This window comes from Anopheles cruzii, chromosome 2 (assembly GCF_943734635.1).
Source record: "Anopheles cruzii chromosome 2, idAnoCruzAS_RS32_06, whole genome shotgun sequence".
In the NCBI taxonomy this organism is placed as follows: domain Eukaryota; kingdom Metazoa; phylum Arthropoda; class Insecta; order Diptera; family Culicidae; genus Anopheles; species Anopheles cruzii.
Genome location: NC_069144.1, coordinates 55,838,723 through 55,859,860, shown reverse-complemented (window position 1 = coordinate 55,859,860; position 21,138 = coordinate 55,838,723). Strand labels below are relative to the sequence as shown.

General features: G+C 49.9%; 1 protein-coding gene across 1 annotated transcript; it reads left to right on the top strand.

The window, feature by feature from the left end:
• Positions 1-1,573: 1,573 nt before the first annotated feature.
• On the top strand, positions 1,574-2,276 carry LOC128268413 (uncharacterized). Its single transcript, XM_053005493.1, has 4 exons — positions 1,574-1,675; positions 1,760-1,847; positions 1,928-2,060; positions 2,173-2,276. Exons 1-4 carry the CDS (start codon positions 1,588-1,590, stop codon positions 2,251-2,253), a joined length of 390 nt encoding a protein of 129 aa, XP_052861453.1. The 5' UTR covers positions 1,574-1,587; the 3' UTR covers positions 2,254-2,276.
• The last annotated feature ends 18,862 nt before the right edge of the window (positions 2,277-21,138 follow it).

The following is a 21,138-nucleotide window of genomic DNA, read 5'->3' as shown; positions in this document are numbered from 1 at the left end:
ATCACATTAGAACCATGTAATGTCTCCCCCGGTGGATGTGGACAAATCCTCCGGTTAACCTTTTCATCGTCAACGTCTGGGCCGGGCCGGGAGATAAACGTTCGAAGCGACTTCTGCTTCACGTAACCGCAACCACCTTCCGGACGCCGGAAACTTGGCACCAGTTCGCACCACCATGCGGTGTGCGGTGCGATTTAATGGGCATCAAAAATAACCCTCCCCGAGTTGGGCTACCTGTCAATTACGACGGAGCCGACATTCCGGAGCCTGGGCCAACACATCTTCTGCGCTGCGAGGAAGGCACGTGGTTGACGAAATTTAATTTGTATCCAGTTTCGGAAGGACCAGAAATTAGAAAATCGAAAACACTGTGCGACCGCATCCTTGCGGCACGTGGTACCCGTAAGTGGTTTAGATGTTAGGAGCTCTTCTCTCTTTCAATTATCACAATTATGCTTATGACTGTCGGATGCACTCCTGTTTTTATTTTCGTCCTTCGCCGAGCCAGTCCTCTAATTACATTCCACTTTTGGCTCCGGACCTGGCGGACGGTTCTCGGAATGGCGCATAGCCCCCGGGCTGCGTGGCTGCGCCTGGGTTTCTGGGTTAGGAGGGCTCACGGGCTGCCGTAGCAGCGAAGCACAGCAACACGACACTATTCTGGGACCATTTAAGGACTCCGTCGCCAATGGCCCTGATTGGGGTAGGTCTCCGGTCCAGCTCGGGCACACGAATGTGGCACAATATTTTCAGTCTCATTTATGTCTCGCCTGCGAGAGTTTGTGACTTAATTGGCGTGCGAAGACTACGAACGGCGTGTGTCTGGCTACCGGCTATCGGCGTAATCATATTACGGTGCGGTGCTGGATTGTTTCAATTCGGGCCCTGGCGGGCTGTTCAGCCAGAGACCAGACGGCCTCCATTTCTTAAGCGGTTTAGTTTTTAATTGGACCACCGCCGGATGCCAAATTGATAACGTGAATCTAAGAAGGCCTTCAACTATTAAACCTATTTGCGTTTAATGACAAATAGCCCCCAATGTTGCTCTAGTGACACCCGGTTATTGTTTGCCAAACATCTTATTTAGGCGAACGATAACAAACAGCTACGCCGAGCCACAGGGTGACTCACAGGGACCCAAGGGAACGTTGATAAGATTGGCTAAATTCAGAGAAACTGTTCAAAGTTACGGATTTGTCACACGAAACTTCCAAATCACCGACTAAAAGTCATCGGCGTGACACATGCGGCCAAAGTGTGGCCAATGATCTAACCAATTTCGACCACCTTCGAGAGCATTTCGTGACCATAGTGACACACAGCAGGCCGTTTTTTCGGGTGGCCAACGGACCGAAACCGGTTAGGTTTGTGTTTTGATCGTCCATTCTGTTCCGTGCCCGGTTCCAGCCACAAAGCATACCGTGGTCCGTGGTGTTGGTGCGCACGTACCCACCCGGTTCACAATGTTGGTGCCAATGCGTCTGTGCGCCTGTGTTTCGGCGCGCATGGATCAGTCATCCGCGGCGGCAAATGGTGCTCTGCACGGTCCGCACGCTCCAGTCCACAAGGCGACATCGAATCGTGCGGATGGCTTCGTTTTTGGTGAAGATTTCTCTCGCGCTGCTGGCGGTGGGTTTGGTGACCTTCGGCGTGGCCGCCAGGGCCAGCGCGTCAGGTAATGGCGTCGTGGCGTAGTTGCGGTTTGTTTCGCCGATGTTTGGGCAGTCAATTGACAACCTTATGCTGTTCTCCCACACAGATGACTTACGTGGTGAGTCCAATTTAGTGCACCGAGTCGTGAGAAGTCCACAGCAGCAACAACCGCACGGGCTGGCCAATTTCCCACCGTAAGGCAATCGCGTCGATCGCCTCGATCGTGATGTGGCAGGTGCATTGACGGGTGTGTGTGTTTCCTTTTTCCGGTTAGGCCGCAGTTTCCGTTCGCGAACCCGGAGATCGTGTCGCAAGATACGCAGCGTGACCGGAATGGGTTTGCGCAGACCACCATCTACAAGTACCCGAACGGAATGGGATCGTCGGCGGTGTCCACGAGCTACTCGGTAGGTGTGCCCTCAGCGGGGTGGCAATTAGCGACTTCGGGTCGGGGACAGCCCGGCCCGCCGTGTGTTAATGGAGTGTGTTGTTATGTGTACTGTTTGTTTTCGTTTTTAGGGAACGGCGCAGATCACTGGTTCGCTGCCCGCGGTGCTGCTAGGAGCGGTGGCTTTAGTGCTGTGGAAGCTATTCCATTAACTTTAGGGCGTAGTTCGTTAAGGTAATGGACACGGGGCAACATTGTCATGAGCTGATCTCTCTGAGTCAGTATTAAAAACACTAAAAAAGGGGCCCATTAAGATTAGTCATACGAGCCTCTGGGCTTAAATTTTATCATTCTTTAGCTTGAGAGTTGAATTAAACAACCTTTTTAAAATATTACTGAACTTTTGTTCGATTTTAAGATTTCGAAATTTTATTGTGCTTCAAGCGTCTTAATACCAAAAGCATAATGGGAATCCCAGAACATGCACTTTGAATTACTTTGCACCTTAAGGGGCATTTTAATCTAAACGATAGAAATAAAACATCCACCAACAGTGTGTCGGGCTGCTGTAAACTGTTTGTAAAACGAGATTGAAATTCGAAAGAAAGTGGCCCCTGAAAGGACTTGTGCAAGTAAATTTTCTAAACACACACTCCCAGATTGCTCTCGGGAAGCGGGAAGTAAACACAAAATCTCATTCCGTCAGTCACTGACGGCAAGTCTGCAGCACCGTGTGCCCGAAAACTTTACCCTCTGGCAACCGTGGCCAGAGGCCAGGCTCCGAGAGCAACAGTTGGAACCCGAGCTCGGGCGGAAAACTCACATTAAACGCCATGCAACCGCCATGATGGGTCTTTATAGGGAAAGTTGCACCGGTTCGTGCACAGTACCCCGGCGAGAGTGCATCTCAGAGTTGGCTTGGTCCTTCCCACCGCGGGGATTTGGAAGATGGCTTCAAGAAGCACACACAGCGTGTATCGCACGGGAAATTTCACCAAAGCGAGCGTTACGATACCGGAACTCCCGACAATAAATGGTCGGTGAATGGAGGGGAGTGAACCACAAAACTTCGCCCGTGAAATGTAACGTCAGCCTGGAGGAGCGCGCCGGAGGAGACACAAAAACACATTCCATCGAAAATTTATGACGCAATTTGAATATCGAGAAACAAACTATTTATGGGCACAAGTTCACCCGGGCATCCTTTGGCGAGAGATGCAAAAGAATGACGTTCAGGTGGAATCGACAAACAATGCGACCGTGCGATTGTGCGTTCTTGGGCGAGCGAGAGCAAGTTTAGCAATTAATAAGAGACAGAGCATCGTAAATTACTGCCAGTGACTTCCCACCTGATTAGTGTTCCTGGTCTCGCAGGCTAACTCCCAGCACACTCAGGCTAAGACATTCCGAATTCTTCATCCCAACACGGAGATTGTAGTGCTCGGACTTTGTAGCGGCAGCCTTTGTGCCCTTTGTGAGCAGATGATTTCTTTCTTGTCCGTGTCCATTGCCGAGCGAGATCCCCGACGTTTCTGACGAAGCTGGTGAAACTGATTTTCATTGCAATTGCTTATGACAAGCGGCAACACTGCTGCTTCTCTCCCAATCGCTCTTATCGGGCGCGACAGCCATTATAATGCAATTTTCTGCCGTATTTACTTGTTCAGCGAGATCAGCGGAACCGACGTCACCGGCCCAGGGGAGCGACAACCGGAGCAACGATTGGAACCGCCGTGTTGGCCTTGGGATGGAAATCAATTCTCATCGTCCGTCTGTCAGCCACGCTCCGGATGCGCGGGTGTGGCGCTCCCGGTAGAGATTGTGACGAAAAACCACAACTAATGCAAGATTATTTCACTCACACGGGCGCGCCGCACATCGGGACATCGGGGGTTCAGTCAGGCAGCATGTCCTGTGAGTGGTGGCCAGAATCGTCACTTCACCGGTAAGGGGAGATGCAATTACGGTGTCACCGTTGCCCCACGTCTACGGGAGACTGAGACTGTGGATTGGCCACGGCAGGACGACGGCGACGACGACAAGGAAGATTGAATATCATCGCGCACGCTGGCGCAGGACTCGTACACTACGGAGGACATACTGCGGCACCCTCTGGTGGTCATTGCACTGGCGGCTCGGGTGGGGCCGCTTCCATACGATACGTGCTATCGTCGGTTTACAGTGCAGTTCACCAAAAAGGATCCAACCGGATTATGGGGAAGTAGCTCCGGTAACCTCAGTGGAGCCACTTCAGAACTTGGACTTTATGTCGTTCGCTGTTTTTGACTACTTGCATGCAAAGCAATGTTGAGCGATGCCAGAAAAGTGGAGTTTAAGGAGGTGCGCTTTTGTCCCCGACTGTAAGCACCCGTCACCGTGAGTGGCACTTTGCGGCGAACACACGAGAACTAAATCGAGTGGGAATTAGCTACATTCTTGCTTATTGCTGAGCGTCTGGGCGGTGCCCTACTGCATCCCGTGCTCCGGCAGCACCCCGCACACTGGATTGGGTCTGTTTTTGATGTCATCATGATTTAGCGATCCATAAATAAGGCCACAAATCGGGCCACCCGAACCCGCCGGGAACAGTCCACCCGAGCTTCTGGGTGGTGGCGATGGGGCCGACCGGAGCCTGGTTCCCGCGGGCACTGCCCGGATGCGCTTAAAAACAATGTCGGCGAAAGGCGAAGCGTTCGGCGGATACGGCGATGTTTTAAAAGCGGTGCCCGCTTGCGGTTACATAAACATCTTCCAAGGACGTGGCTAGGGCCCGCGCCCAGAAATGACTCTCCATTACACACACGGTGGTCAGTCGGTGTTGTAGGGCCGCCGGCCGGTAATTTATAGGCTTGGAAAATAGCGCTAAATTATGCTTATTCCTTGCGTGCCCGGTGGCAACATATTCTTGGTATGTCAAGGAACGTTTTCTTTCCGGTCCGGGAACCATTTGAATAGGGAACCGGGCACCACTGCAAGGCAACCCGCATTGCACGTGTATGCTCCCGAAACATCCTTACGGTGGCCACCAGGAACCAAAAAAATACCGGGAGCAAGGCACACACACACACAGCTCGAGCGGAAACGGAACCCTTTCTTGTGCCCATCGCTCTCCAAGCATAATAATTAAGGACGGGAAGAGGGCCGATCCCGGGATTGGAAGGGATACTAAATTCGCGAACTCGCGAACGGAACAGCGGTGAAAACTAACAAGACCCCCGCCGAATAAATTAACTGTCCAACCGAGTCGGAGGTGGGTTAAGGAGGCAAACGGCAAAGGATTGCAGCCGCGCCGGAAACGGTACCGGCTACAAATCACGCTCCCGAACGCTGGTGAATCGACAAATCTTTGCCATTGCATTCCGTTCCGTTCCGTGACTGTCGGTGTGTCGTACGGAACGACTCGTGTTCGCGAAGATGCCGGGAGGTTCCGATACGCCGCGGGGTACGGGGAAGTATCGCATTACGTGAGAATATTGTTGGCGCGTTCGGGTGGAGCTGGAGTTGTGATTTGGCTTGTGAATTTCGCATCGAGTTCTTTGTAGTTAACGGAAAATAATTTCCGGTTCATCGTTTGATGGATGGCAGAATGCCGGGCCGTTGTCAATGCCAATTGGTAGACCGTCGGCTTGTGTTTTTGTACAATGTTTTACAAATTATGCGTTTCCAGTCTTACTGGAAGAATAATGCTTTCCATTTAATGTTTGCAATTAACATAAAACCTTGCTCTGAATGTAACTCATTAAATAATGAAGTTCCTTTTCCACAAACCTGTCAACTGCTTGGCTCTTGATTCATAAATCAGCTTTACCTCAAGAAACCTCAAGTAACTTTAAGCTATCGCCCAAACTGTTTCTAAACAACTCATCGCATTGTTAACACAATGGTTCAATAAATATCTCTCTGCCAGCCGTAAGTGTGGTCCGTAAGTGAGTATGTTGCGGCCCGCTGATGGTACGTCAATGGTGATGATGGAATTTAATGAAACGTCCACGGCCACCGTAATGGCCGTGGGTGACTAAGGACATTTACGTCAATGGTGATGGAAGCGCTGGAAGCCAGCGCTCGGGCACCCCCGGAGTGGTTTGAAAGACCCCCCGGCTGCCCCAAAAGTGTCACACACCCGCCCTGCGCTGCGTTGTACGTGTCAAATGCGGACAAATTGAAAGTGGATTAGTAGCAGCAGGACACCCACCGAAGGACACGGACCGCACTGGGTAAAGCAGTGACGTTAAGCTTCTGCGTAACGCCCCTCACCATCTAAAGCCGCTCGCCCCATTTCCCCGGTGGCAAACCCGGTGGACATAATCCCAACCCACCCGTCCTGTCCGGGGCGGTTTAGTGTCGGCAAGGCAAGGCGCAAGATTATGGTGTCCTTACGCTTACGGCCTTCCGGGCGTGTGGTGTGGAAATTTAATCTTTATTTAAAACATAAAAAAGAACTAAACGGACGCGAACCGGGCACCGCGGTGGGTGTTGGAAGAGGCGTGCCACCGGACACCCGCGGTGCGCCACCGTCGTTTCGGGGTGAGCTATCCTTGGAGTGCTACCAGCGGGTCATTTATCTTCATCAACCCACCGGAACCTAATTCTAATGGAGAATATCTGTAAGATGCAGCGCCCGGCCCGCCGCGGCCTCGACCGCGTTCATCAGGACTTGCGCACAGCTTGAAATTGGACCGAAACCGTAGAGTCTTCCTCCAGAAGTTATTCAATGAGTGAACAAATGAACGGCGAAAATGGCGATCTGTCAAAATCCGCGCAAGGTTCCGGTCCGTCAATCTGCATCAGCAATAGAAGTAGGCACTGGATGATGCTTGAACTGCACGCAAACGACCAAACGCCACGCACTGAAGAATAGAAGAGGCCATCGATTACAACTGATACGCAGCTGCATAATTGGGTTTAAAACAAGATCGCCGCGATAGCCGCGGCCGTCCGGGGGTTTATAAATGTACCAGGTTCGTCTTTTCGCCGGAAACTAGCTATCAATCAGCAACTACCAGCCAGCCAACCAGTCAGGCTAGTTGGAGCCACCCCCGGGCGGATCTACGACACCGAAAGTTACAACTAACTAACGCGGGTTCCGAAGTTTGCCGGGGCGCTGTAAAACTTTGCCAATTCGTTGCCGTCGCGCTCAGACCCTAGGCAGACTAGGCTTCGTAACGGTAGAACTACACTGCAACCGTTCGGGAGGAGGTTCCCGGGCATAAGTTTCCCATCCTGTCTGACAGCGACGGCGGTGCAGAGCTTTACGTCCGTTAACCAGTTTAACGTGAGGTTGGGCTCGGCTTAAGGTGGGTTAGCGTGGCCCATGATTAAGATTACTCGTATTACGATAATAATAAACTCATAATAACCGCGGCGCACGATCGCTCGGTCGGGCTCGGGGACCGGACAAAGTTCTGCGGATCGGTTCGGGTTCGGGCTCAAAATGAGCAAATTGGATAAAACGATAATATCGCCAACAACATCCATAAAACAACTGTAATTGATACACACACACACATGCACAGTGCAGGGCACTGCCAGGGACCTCAAAATGGCCGCAAGTTGGGTGCGGTACGCTTGCTTCCGAGACGAGCAAGCCTCACCACGGACAGCCGGCGAGTCCGTGGCTTGTTGCAGCGATGGTCCAACTTTCTCCACCGAGCGGCTCCGGCGATTGGCCATTTTTCGCCCCGGCCAAGGACGACAGCAGGATGTCGCAGGAATTGGAAAATGGTTTGGCGTTCTCCTGGAGGTGTTCGGACGGGACGAGGTTTCGGGGCCGTCAAACATTCCTGCGGGGAAAGTTTCTGGAAATTTGTCGGTCCCGTTGGGTGTCCGGAAAATGGCGGAAAACATGGACTTCCTTCCCGGCGCCCGGCGACCCCTTTGGCGCGGTTGCGGAGGCGATAAAATGGAAAATGATTTTTTTAATGAAAATGTTATCATGTTTTCGACTTCTGCCGAGACCGACTGGCGCCTCGCATGGCTGGTGGTAATTAAATTATGCTCAACGAAAGTGGGCTTTTCCGGGCGTACAGGCGTACATTTTATGTCCCATTTTTTTCCCCCTAAGACTCGTCGTCGTCGTCGTCGGCGCTGAATGACAAATGATTGTCGATGCTGTGCCGAAAAACCTGTGGCCAAATGTTTCGATCAAACATTGTGTGTGTGTGTGTGGTGAGTGCGGGCCAGTTTTGGATCTGTTTAATCAATTTTGGCGCACGACAATGAGTGAAAAGTTTTTCGCTTCAAATGGGGCTTTGCTGTAGGAAAAAAAAAACCGGGGAATTCTGTCACCCGTCGAGTTCGGGAGAAATAATCGTTAACAGTTTATTACGTTGTTGAGGTATGCCAGCGAGCTGACAAATTGTTGGTCGCATGCCGCGGCTCCATTAAAGCCCTCCCGGGGGGCTCGGGTGGGATTTAATGACTCCGGAGGGCTCCCAGTCCCCGTCGAACGTTGGGCCCCCCGGATGTGAACGGAATTGAATTATGCAAAATATGTCACCGCGTCCGGGAGGGTGAAGAATAAACTCCCGGCCCGGACCCGGAGTGTACTTCGGTCACGATTTATGACAATTTGCACTTGCTGTCGGTTTGATTCTTTCGCCTAATTCTGTTACTGAACTGGTTGTGTGATTAGCAGCCGTGCTCAAGCGTAATAAATGCACCGATTCTGTCGCGTCCCCATTTTTCCAGAAGACCTTGGCGTAACCACCAGCAACGAATTGTGGCGACACCGAAACAAAATGGGAGAATTTATCAGCTGGGTTGTTTATAGAATATTGGACCAACGGTCACAATCAATTCGATCCATACAGGATTTATCGAAGCATGGTACCCGAACGTTGTCATGCAGCTGAGTTCGAGTTTAGTGGAAAGCGTAGAGGAAAAATTCGCACCTCGCAGCGTTACGGTTTTCCAATACCGTTCCGAGCCACTGGCTGGCCGGCTGGCTGGCTGGCAAAGTGTCCTAATTTATGGTGCCAGAGATAAATCGAGCCACCATTACGCCGGGGCAGCCCCAGCACCAGCGGTAGCTCCCAAGGGGTGAAACATATGTTCAATTTTCGCGCCGGAAAACAAGTGTTGGAGCAGGCAAAAAAGTAACGACGATAAAAAAAACAGGCCACAAACAGCCGTTCTCGACGAGCGAGCGATCGGGTTAGCACAGTAGCGGTCCCGAGCCCGACCGTTTGCGGTTGAGTAACGAGTTGCCATAAAAATCGACCCTAAAAGTGGTCGCCACTACGGAACGGCCAGCAACAGTAGCAGCAGCAGCAGCAGGTTGTAGGGATTAACTGTTCGTGGTCGAACCAAGTGATTAGATTCACTTAAAACCGCTGGCCGAATCTGGGGCCGAGTTTCTGTGGCGGGGCAGCAATAATTAAACAACAATCGAGTCTTAAAATAGGTGACCCAGAGTTTTAAAAATGGCCACCCTTTTCCCGGTAGTACGTATGTGTGTATAATTACTTTTGACTGGTTTTACGGTTGGCCCCGGGTTGGCCTACAGGCCGGTGCTGTAACGTGTTTGTAATTTTTCGCGGTGCCTCATCATAAAGGATGGATGTTTTATGGGTTTACAGTGTCTGTGTCCGTGCGTTGTGAAGATATTTCATTTCGGCCGTGATTAATTAGCACCGAGTGAGCGACATTGATTTAGAACGCTCTCGCTAACTCGAGGGGCCATATAAATCGTGAAAATCGTGCACCCCTTAGATCGTCGAGACAGGTCTGGATCTCATCATTAAGACGATCGTGTCACCAGATTGCGTATCGCGCCATCATTGTGATGCACTGTGACGCCAGTAGGGGGCACCTTTCAGGGCAGGTTCCTAACGGCGAAAGTGCCACGCGGACATACGACGGACATCCGACAGGTGTCAAGTAAAGGGGTTCTGTGTTAGAATCGGGCCAAGCGCAAACCGTGGCGCAAGATGGCGACAGATTAGCGTGGCATGGCGGATCTATTTTACATCGCACAGATCGTGACACTAAGACGTGTGGACTGTTTAAATAAAAACAGCACGCTTTCGGTGCTGGCCCCTTAATTAAAGGAGACGCGACGCGAAACGGTGTTGGCCAAACGGAAACTTGTTAGCCATTGCCAGACACCAATGGTGGGGCAACAATGTTGCCCCTGACAAACAATGCGGAATGCGCCGCATTTTTGTATGGAAAATCCTTTTGTTTCCGTAACTAACATTATGCTTCGTGATGCAATTAAATGCGGTCCGATATTAGGTGGAGTTTTGTTTTGAACGCCAATATCGACCTGCACTCTTTCACTCATCAATATGGCACGGAGCAGCAGAGGGACCGATAATAACTGCTTCCGTTTCCGCTTCTCACCATCACCGTCGCTGCCGAACGATCGCGCCAGATCTCGATCTCGCCGTTATTCATCCCGGGCCGATCCCGGGGCGATAAATTTCTGGCCGCGATATCCTAAATATTAATCAGCTAATTAAAAGTTTTCTCATTAGCCAGTCGTCAGGCGACGGCCGGCGACATTAGCGCCCAGTGTGGACCCAGCCATTAGGGCCAGCTGCGGACGGGGGTGCGAAAAAACGTGAATCCTTCCCCTCAGGAAAGGAGTTTGTCATCCGGCGTGGTGTTTCGCGCCCCCCGTTAAGGTGACGACAAACGGAGCGACCCCGATGATTGATGGGTTTTAAGCGCGGTTCGATTTTTCGAGCCTCCTACGTTGGGCCAGAGGTCAATGTGGTATTTAATGAACTGGCAATTAGGGTCCTCTCGGTCGTCGGTCGGTTGATTAAACTTGGAACACTATGTTTGGAAGCATTGAAAATTTATTCCGGACACTATACTCATCTGTTTCCGTTATCGGCCCCCATTGCCCTGTATCGCGTTACTTTGTTTGAAACATGCTTCGTATGTAATGCGAGCCCACCGGGTCCACAGTGGCATCCAGATGGTAACACTCAAAATATGTTAATCACTAGTACGATCGGATCAAAATAAATACTTCCAAAACGACACTGCGCGAATGGCCACACACACACACACACGGTCCACTCATCACTACCGGTTCCGATGGGCGCATACATTATTCATTGTTTCATAAATTAATGTAAAAATAGACTCGTAATCAGCACCCCGATTGGGTCGCAAAAATGCGCATTCCCGCTCTCGAGCGGAACTGGCCCGGACCAAGTCCGCCAATGCGCTGATTTCTGTCCGCGGCCCATCACCATCACCAGCTCTGACGTCGCCCGGACGAGTCGTACGGGGTGACTTTTCTCCTCGCCCGTGCCGGGGTGGTGATTTTCAATTTTCATTTGTTTTCCCGTTAGCCGGGCCCTCCACAGGTCGCCATCCACGGGGTTGAAATTAAATTAATCCATAAATCATTAAAACTATCGATGGACGGACGGGTGTTCCGGGGTGTGTGTGATTTGTTTCGGTGGTCGCTGCCCTTGTTAGGGAGTTATAATAATTTCATGCTCGAACTGTGCTGTCTGTCTGTGTGTGTGTGTTTGTGTGTGTGTCCCCGGTACAACCACCAACGGCAGAAATCAGCTCATGTGATACATTTAAGCTGATGCACACAATAAATAAAGCCGTGGACATAATCTCTATATATATAAAAATCAAGTTCTGTCTGTATGTTCCTTATAGACTCCGAAACTACTGGACCGATTGACTCGAAATTTGGTATACAGGGGTTTTTGGGGCCGGGGAGTGCAATAGTCAAGGTTAGAAACCCCTCACCCCCCTCTTTCTTTGTCCTCCCATACAACTAACTGTTAAAAACATCAATTACTCCACAAGTTATGAATCGAATTTCATCAAAACTTGCACAATGGTTGCTGGTCACCTGAAAAACCATGTGACAAAATTTGGTCCTTACAGGACGAGGGGAAGGAGGGGCCCCCACACAACCCCAATCCTTAAAATACGTCCTAGGACAATATGGGTATCGTTTCTTAGGTTTTGGTGGTCTCTAAATCGATTGGTTTCACTTAAAAGCCTTTTCCTTCCTTCTTCCACCTATCACCACCCCTCATTTCATCCATCTTGAAGTAGTGTGATGTTGGGGGGAACTGCGTAGTTTGCATTTAATTTTTAAAGAAGATGAGAAAGAGAGGAAGAGAGAGACAGAGAAGGAAAGAGAGGGGAAGAGAGAGAGAGAAAGAGAAAATGATAGAGAGAGAGAGAGAGAGAGGGAGAAGGGGGAGAGAGAGAGAGGCAGAGAGATGGAGAGAGTAACAGAGATAGGGAGAAAGAGAGAGAGAGAGAGGGGGAAAGAGAGAGATACATAGATAGATAGAAAGATAGATAGATAGAGATAGAGAAAGAGAGAGAGAGAGAGAGAGAGAGAGAGAGAGAGAGATAGCAACGGACTGCTACAGCCTTCTAGATTGCAATTAGGATCATATAGTAGAAAAAATACACTTCACACCTCCCGGGAGAGGGGCTCCCATACAAACATAACATAAAATTCAGCATAATTCGGGTTATTTTCGAACAAATCGAACCAAATTCCAGGGAGAAATCGAACCGAAGAAAAATCGAAAATCGAAAAATCCGATCGAAGAAATCGAGAATCGAACCAGGTGGGAGTTTTTGGGAAGGGGAAATGTTCTGGTGAATGTTTGAAACCTCTCGCCACTTTACAAAGGGTGGCTCCCATACAAAATTTTGGTAAATTTTAAGCAAAACTCGAAAAGTGTTCAAACAATTTGAGTCAAATTTAGCTGGTGCGAGTTTTGCGGCGTGCGTGAAGGAACGTGAAGCGGGAAGGAACGGGAAGCGTGAAGGAAAGCCGATCGGATACATCACCGGGAAGCCCTATCATTTGGAACAGAGTAACGGGAGGTGGAAAGGGAACCTGAACAAATACGTCACCGGGAAGTCCGATCATCTGAAAAGTAGAAGTAACGGGAAATGCAAAGGGAAGCTGATCGGATTCGTCACCAGGAAGTCCTTTGAAACGTCGGATAATCGAGAAATGAGGATGAAATGAGGCGTGGCAACGCTCGCCGGGATCAGCTAGTTATCTATAAATCACTTCATCGGGAGCACCGTTTATGCAAGTGAACCCGCCGTGTTTAGAAGTCACATGTTGACTCCTCTCTCTCTCTCTGTGGCCTGCACCATTTTTGCTTTGTTTTAATAGCATCATATTTAAATGCTCTCTTTTGTCACTTCTACAATAAGTGGCCGCCCTTAAAACTGCACCTTTCACCAAACGGTAGCCTTTATTGTGAGGAATCGTCGAACGTACGCCAATCGCGTCCGGTGGCCAAATGTCAGCAGTTATTAGCTTCAAACTCGCACACGGAAAATGTCGGAAAACTGCCACGCTCGCCTCGGTTAATGGCCGTGCCCTTCATCATCTGCCGAAGTACCGTTCAGGAATTCGGCGGGAGGATCACCGTTTGTACGCCGAGCACGAGATGACTTTTCGCGAGATGGCCGGGCGTGCCAAGGCTCCGCAACTAACGCGGCATCTTAAAGGTGGCCCCGTGTCGCCTTGCGAGATCTCGGCCACCACCGAGAATGCCACCCCTGCGGGCGCGGTCCTCGAAAGGTCCCTGGCTGGTAGACCGGCTGACAGAGACTGGGCGGACAGACACGGCCGACAGATCCGAAGCGGCACTCTCGCGTGGCAATAAAGCGAAATATTTATTTAGCGTAAATTGGTATTTATAACGCAATGAATATATGCTGGCGAATAAAATAAAGAACCTATGGGTGGGCTTTGCGGGCACTTGAGGCGGGCCCCTCGAGAGGGTGCCCTTTCGAGAGGCTGGGAATGTGGGTTGCGACCGTTGCGCGGGTAACTAAGTGGCGAGGGAGCAAACATCGCCCCAAAAGAGTCGAAACACGACGCACTGCGCGCGCTAAGGATGTGTGTGCTACGGATCGGGGAAACGGGGGACACAATGTGTTAAGATGTGATGATGGGCCGGAAAATCCTTGTTGCCGTCGCCCAAAAGAAGACGTTTCCGAGCATCCGAGCGGCAGATGAAGTTGTACGCCGGGGGAAATCGTGCTTGAAGAATGGAACGATACGCCATCGATAACGTCGGTCGACGGGTAAATTGGATGGAAAAAGGATGCAATCGTCAGCCGTCGATTGTTTGCTGTGACGTAGGGAAAGGTGTCCGGTGTTTTCATCATTATTCGGCGATCAGCGGAAAAGACGAACAGTTTTTAATAATATCTCATCAGTAGGTGAAGCTTGCTAAAATGTGCAAACCTGCTAAAGTGGTGCACAAAATATGAATAAATTTCGTATGAACATTTTTGATTGCATAACTGCAACATAATCTCAGTTTTATCGAACAATATTTAATGAATTTATGGAAATTATTAAAACCTCATCCAGAATCGTCCACACTCAAATAAATGTCTTGTTTAAGGTGGACGAACCCCACTAAAAAACCCAACTGATTCAAATTCAAATATGTTCCGATTCCCGTGAAAAAAAGGGTAAAATAGTCCCGGTGGCCAACCGGGTGTTGGGTGTCGGGAAAACCCCCCGGCACATTATCATCCAAACCCCAATAACACTTTATCTCTTTATCGGCTCGAGTCGAGTAGCTCCGGAGGGAGCCAACCGCAAACAACCTGGCCGACCGACCGACCGACCGACCGACCAAACAGTAACCGCAACCCCGCCCCGATTTACAACCGGGAGCGTCCGTCGGGTCAACCGGAAGTGGTATAAAATTAACATCCCACACCGCAAGAGTGGTGCGCGCAAGAGTTCGCCAATCTTCCGACGACGGACGGTTGGAAGGTTTTGCGCGGGGCCACTTTTTTCAAGTGGCCATAAACCGTTTAAACGGTTTGGCGATGAAGTGATTTTTTATCGGTGGCCTCCCGAACCCCGGACCGGAACTCCCCGGCCGATGCCTGTCCCCAAGGCCGAAAAAGGGGTGTGTTCCGTGCGGTTACGGTAACAATATTCACCAACCGGTCTCGGAGCAATTAGGGCCGGCACGAGCCGCCCCGTCGGTCCGAAAACGGTTCCCCGACGTGGGTCGGGAGGTGATTACAACTAGCAACCGCGCGGGAGGGGGGACCATCCATCTTGGGTTTATTTTATTTCAACCTCCCGCTTATAGTGTGTTGAAAAACCGCAAAACATAAGCCATAAGTCGCCCGATCGCACTAATACCCCTCGCGGCCGACAAATAAGTGACCATGTCGTACAGCCATCATTCATGTTGAGCCCGTCCCGGGCCCACCCCGGCCCAGCCCAGCCCGCGTCGCATATATTTCATAAGTGTCAACGGCAGTCGGAAGATTCCATCAATCAAGTGGCTATTTTTTCGGCACCGGCTCTCGTTTTTTTTTCTAGCACCGATTTTTCCTGCCTGCCTGCCGTTTTGACGCCATTTCTCATTTTCACCATCATCGTTTACGCGTTTCACGGTAACTTTCCTTGCGCCCTGTTTCTTTTTTCTCTTTGCTTCGCTTCCGTAGTTTATTGGGTTATGTTTCAGCCATTTCCGAACCGAGTTTCATATGACGAACGGGTTCTTTGAGTTTTTCCTTTTTCACGGGTTAATAAGCGAACGCCGTGAACGGGTATAATTAGTTACGCGAGGCGAAACATAGTGCGGCAACATGACAAGCTACTGGTAACGGTGAAGTGTTGAAGAGTTAAGAGCATAAGACATCGATTAATGACACTGCGCGCTGCCATAATCATGTGAGAAAGTAAGAATTAGCAGCCAAAGGATATAATAAACGACAGCTTCGAGTTTCGGAGTCGAGTGTGAAATGGATTTAGAGTGGAAAACTTACGACTACTCAAGCAAAGTGAGTATTGAAATGGGTAAAAGATTGATAAAAAGAGCCGACCCAAAAACCATTACCCAAAACTCAGGATGACGCAATTTAATTTCACGTGAAAGTTCCTCATTAAAAGACGAGGGCTCACATTGAAAGTGACCAATTTGTCAATTCGGACTTCAATTCATTAGACGGATTAGAGTCGCCTTACGCATAAGTCCTTACGGTGGAGATAATCAAAAACGGAAATAACAGCCATTCGGCGTCCACCGTGGGCTCGATTTCGCAACAACTTTCTTAGCCGCCTTGGTGGACAGTTGTCACTTCCGGTTCGCTGGACACTCGGGCCGTTGTGGCGGCTGGTGTGCTATCGGCCGGTGTCGGAGTTTAATTGAATTGAGGTTCAATTTAGAGGAAAATTCCATCTCCGAAAGCAGAACACCGGAGCCCGGGACCGGGCCGGGACCAAATGTCCCTCTTTTACGACACGGCACAGCAACCAACAAAAGGCGCGAAGAAAACAAAACGGCAACACAAAAAAAACACAAACAGCCATCCCCAAATAACGGCGACAAATGGTGGCCAGTGTGGTAGCTTTCGCCCGGTGACTTGCTTTAATTCAATTTGAATCCAAGAAAAACAGATACCAGCCCCGGCATTGGCGGCCTCCAAGAGTGATACCGTTCGTCTTGGAGTGCCGCGTGGTTCGTGGCTTTCTTTTCCGTCACCCTGGAAAAACACCCTGAGAGACCGGTTCTCCCGGTTGGGGTGGAATTTATGCAAATTTGAATTTTACTTAGTTCCCTTCGACCGCGGCCCGGTTGCGTTTTCGTGGCGCGGCCCGAGCGTCTTAGACGCGACGGTGACGGTATGCCGAGCAAGGAGGGCCAGAACAGAAAAAAACGAACGCAAGGACATTGTCATCTAGCCGATTATTTGATAGGATTAATTCCGGTCCGCGGAGCGTTCTCTTCGCGAAGGACGTGATCTTTCCCACGAGGTACCGTGGCGACAATAATTCCAACGACATTCGCCCGCCGAGCCCCGGGTCCTTTGAGCTCGCGACACGAGCAGCCCCAAATAAGATAACATCATCGGGGACGGAAAAGAGGGAAAACGGAACGAATCTCCCCGAAAGATTATCCTCTATAATACGTTTTTTTTGCTGGTGGCCGTTTCGCGGGCGCCGGCTAAACGCCTTCGCCTGTTTGGGGCGGTTGGAAAATTTGTTTCTTTTCCATGCTTCGCGTACAGTGCGTGTGGCGCTTTTTGTTTTCCCTGTGAGTGAATTATGTTAGGCCATCGTTTGGGCCGTTTAACCAACCCCTTTGTGGGTGTGGCACCGCACGCGAAGCATCCCGCGTTGTTGGAGGTCTTCTTCTATGTTTCGGCTTCACATTTCGCCCAAAATTAAATATAGCAACAACACAAGAAAAAAAGTAGAAAAAACTTTACATCGCGCTCCGCGTGCCATTCAGCATCCGAGGACCGTATTCTTGGGCCGCCCATTAGCATTTATATTGCGCCGCAAATAGTGTGCCAAATGAGGGCTTTCGCTGTAATCCTGTTATGATTGCAATCGATTCTAATATTCTGCGGCCGCGTGGCGCGTGTGCGGCGTTGATGGTGCCTGGCCTGGGTGTCGTTATCAACACTTTCCACGTAGCGCCGCGGGAAGGCGTCCCGTTCGGCGGGCAGTAGTTGCAATAGGTGATAAATTTTACCTTCTTTTGCGACATAATACAGTTGATTCAGTGTATGAAAAGAAACAGATTTAGTTATACAAAAAGGTTATGTCTCAAAATGGCCACTCGCTGGTGTAAGAACTAAACGCTACATCTACATTGCGGAAGCGTCTTGCAAGAACCATCGTCGGGCTTTCCGATTGCTGGCAAACAAATTATCATCGTAACAAAGCTAATAAATGTCCCGAGTGATGACTTACAATCCAATTACGCAGTGACGCAGCTTAACGGGCGAAAGCCTGGACGTCAGACCGAGGGCAACCGACGCATGACAATCAATGTGCTGTGATGGCGTGCTGTCAACCCGGCAGGCAAGTGGTGTCCGCGGAATCTTAGTCCACTCGTGCCGTCAATCGGCACATTCGGGGAAACCAATCGGGAAAATGGGCCCAATGCTAGGCCGGGATTTAATGTTCGAATCATGTAATCTAGCCTTCATAAAAATAAAAATCGATCCTCGAGCTACCGTGCTGATCGCTGGCTTCACTTTCGTCTTCGGCACGGCCTTTGGCTTTCGATAAATTATTCGCCATTCCGATCGCGGGTGCGTGCACATGAATATTTAATGCTGCATTCGCCGGTGTTGTGGCACGCCGGAGTGGTTCTATGTTTCCCGCGAGAGCCGCACGTGAGGGAGCGGACGCTTAGACACCAAGTTACGTTCACCTTCACACGTCGGGCGGTCTGTGACAATCACTCGCCACGATTACCAACCTCGTAGCGCACATTTTTATGCTCCACACATCAGGTTGCCAGGGTCGTGACGTGGATCAAACGGGCCGGCCGGCTTATGTAGGTTAACTGTTATCTGATTGTGGGATGATAGAGCCCGGAACGCTGAGTCTGGAGCGATAGTAAATATTCTCATCAAACATTGAACCCGCAATGGCAAGGCGTATGTGGAAAAGAAAATGAATCCCCGTCTGTCTTTCGGTACCGTCATCTCGGGATGTGGTCGGAAGAGTCGAACGTGCAAATAAATGAGTTCATTGCACTTCCGGTGAGCGGGGTGCGCTTTTCACATACGATTTGAATATAAACTACGCCCGAGCGATGCGTGTTTAAATATTTATGAAATGCCGAGTTGCCGGGATTCGGTCGGATGGGAGTTCTTTCAAGCGAGTCCGGAAAAGCGTTTGGAGCGTATTGTTTGGCCGAAATAAAATGTGGATTTTCCCCTCTTAAGAGACTCCACTATTTTTGTCTTCAAAATTACGGTTCCATATAATGGTAAGGGCCGTTAATTGTCGTCGCCTCAAAAGCTCAAGTGCGCCCTTTTGATGTTGACAGTATCGTTGACTTTCAAATGATTCTTATCATCCTGTGGCGGCGGAAATTGAATTAAAAAACCTTCCCCCGGGTTGTGTTGGGCCTTGCGAGACGCATCCTTTCGGAAGGCGGGCGGTAAAATTTATCGCCATCTCGTGCGCGATCCTTGGAGGGTTGCCGCCAACACACCCGCAACGGATGCACGAAGAACGTACACATTTTATCACATCTTTCGCCGCGGCCCTTTGGAAAGGAAGTGCAGTTGCTGGGTGCGGTGCACCGAGCGGACCGGCGTCGGCGGCCGGGCGATGAAAGTGTGCTAAATGCGATTATTACTTTTCCGTCGGCGGAGGTTTAATTTCCTTTAATTTTTCATCCCACTTTCGCCGGCCCGAACCGGAAGGCCCTCGGTCCCCGGCTAATGAAGAGGGTAATAAATATTTAATTTTTACTGCCACTGCCGCCGGTGCGTTACATCGAACGGATTAATGAGGAAAGTGTGGCCTGAGGAAAGGGGCCCGGGTCATAAATCTCCATTATTGCGACTGATTGGGTGGATAAAGTGTGAATTAAAAAAAGGCGGAACAAGTAAAATTTTACGAATTGGAATCAATTCAGTATCTTTTTGAAGGATACTTTATATATTTTTTTAATAATTTTTGTCGGCAAAGTTCTCCAAAAATACCTTAGCTGATCGTCGGTTTATCCCCATTTTATTTGATTTAAAAGTAGCAAACGCAGCGCCCGAGCGGCAGAAAATATATGAACTCGTCGTAAGTACTCACAAACAGTAAATAAAAGCATAATATTTTCCCCGGTCTGTCTCTGGGCGTCGCTCACCGTCGGAGAAGGTCGCTTCACATGGAACTGAAAGCAGTGAGTAGCGCCATAAAGTGCATTCGCTACACCATTTATGTTGGACGGAGAAAAAAAGGGCAGGAAGGAACCGTTTAAGGAACTGACCTAACCTCTGGGCTGGCTGGTTACCGGAGTAACATAATAACTCTTTGCGGTTACGCTGAGGTGGCAGCACCGGTTTATGTTCTTCGTACCGTTCCAAGAGTCAAAGAAACACACACACACACAGTGTGGCCGACATAGTGTGGCGAGGTCGACAATAAAACATATTTCAATAACTACGCTGCAGGTGCTCATAAATTTGTGGCATTTTTGCCCGCCGCAACTCGTTGCAAAAGCGTCCACCGGTTCGCATTTTATTTGAACCATGTTTGGATGTTTCTGTTCGTAACATTCGGGAATGGGCCGGCGATTAAAAATGTGACAGAAACATACGAACTCTTTCCTTAGCTTTGGAACTGGACATAGCAGCAGAAAAGAATTAAATTGAGCCAACTTTATATTGGCCTCAAATGCATCCTTAAAGTTCGACAGCCTGTTGGCCCTGTGTTTTTCGTAAAGATACACCGGTGAACCTTGCCTTCACCTTGCTCTTGAACTGCACAACTTTAAAGTGTGCGCGTGTGTATCCTTCCATTGTTTTCTTTCGCCCCGAAAAACAAACCTCAGACGCCACTTCATGCAACAGCGAAATCCTTCTTTCGGGAGCAATTAAAATCTGGTACCGAAAACACCCCAAGAATGGTTGTAAAATGAACCGCTCAGCATTCCATGACTTCATTTTAATTAAATTCCCAAATGATTCGCTCGCGCCCCCTGGCAGGCCACACCTCGTGGATCGGGGTTGCGCACACCGGCGACACAGTATGTGGCCACCGCACCATACGGATATGTGTGCTCCGGGTCGCATAAGTATGTTCCAACATTTCGTTGCCGCCGCCGGTGAATGGTGCCAAAGTTTCACTGGTTTTACGTAAGTAGTGTGGAAGCCACCAGCGCCCAATGTGGCACCAGAGAACCGGAACGGGGGTGGATAGTTTGTTTTTTCCTGAAACCCTGCACGAGGGCGTCACGACCGTGAAACGAAAGTAAAAGAAAATTTCGCTTCATAAAATTCTTCCACAAATGAGATTTTCTAGATTTTCGCCGACAAATTTTCCAAACACCGTCCCGTACCGGGCCCCGTTTCACGGTGCAAAGAGCAAACGGTGACTACTGCGGGAATGTTACTGTCCTGCCGAAGCGGTCCTCGCTAGCGGGCGAATCGATTCGACACCGCGGAGAGCATGGCGGATGGCGTGCCAAGTGGCCGTGGCGTTCTTAAAGTATTCAGCAAGGCGTAGCCGGCAGCGAAGGAAGTTATACCATCGTCACGCCTAATGTCGCCCTGAGTTCTATTATTCACGGCCATGTGTGCGCCGTTCGGCCGTGTTTGCGCTACATGGAAAAGGTGGAAAGAAA

What these genes read in the sequence shown, in the direction of transcription:
- LOC128268413 (XM_053005493.1), top strand. Translation starts at nt 1,588, where the DNA reads ATGGCTTCGTTTTTGGTGAAGATTTCTCTCGCGCTGCTGGCGGTGGGT. An exon ending in CGCCAGGGCCAGCGCGTCAG is followed by an intron (nt 1,676 to 1,759) that starts GTAATGGCGTCG and finishes TCTCCCACACAG; the next exon opens with ATGACTTACGTGGTGAGTCC. An exon ending in GGGCTGGCCAATTTCCCACC is followed by an intron (nt 1,848 to 1,927) that starts GTAAGGCAATCG and finishes TTTTCCGGTTAG; the next exon opens with GCCGCAGTTTCCGTTCGCGA.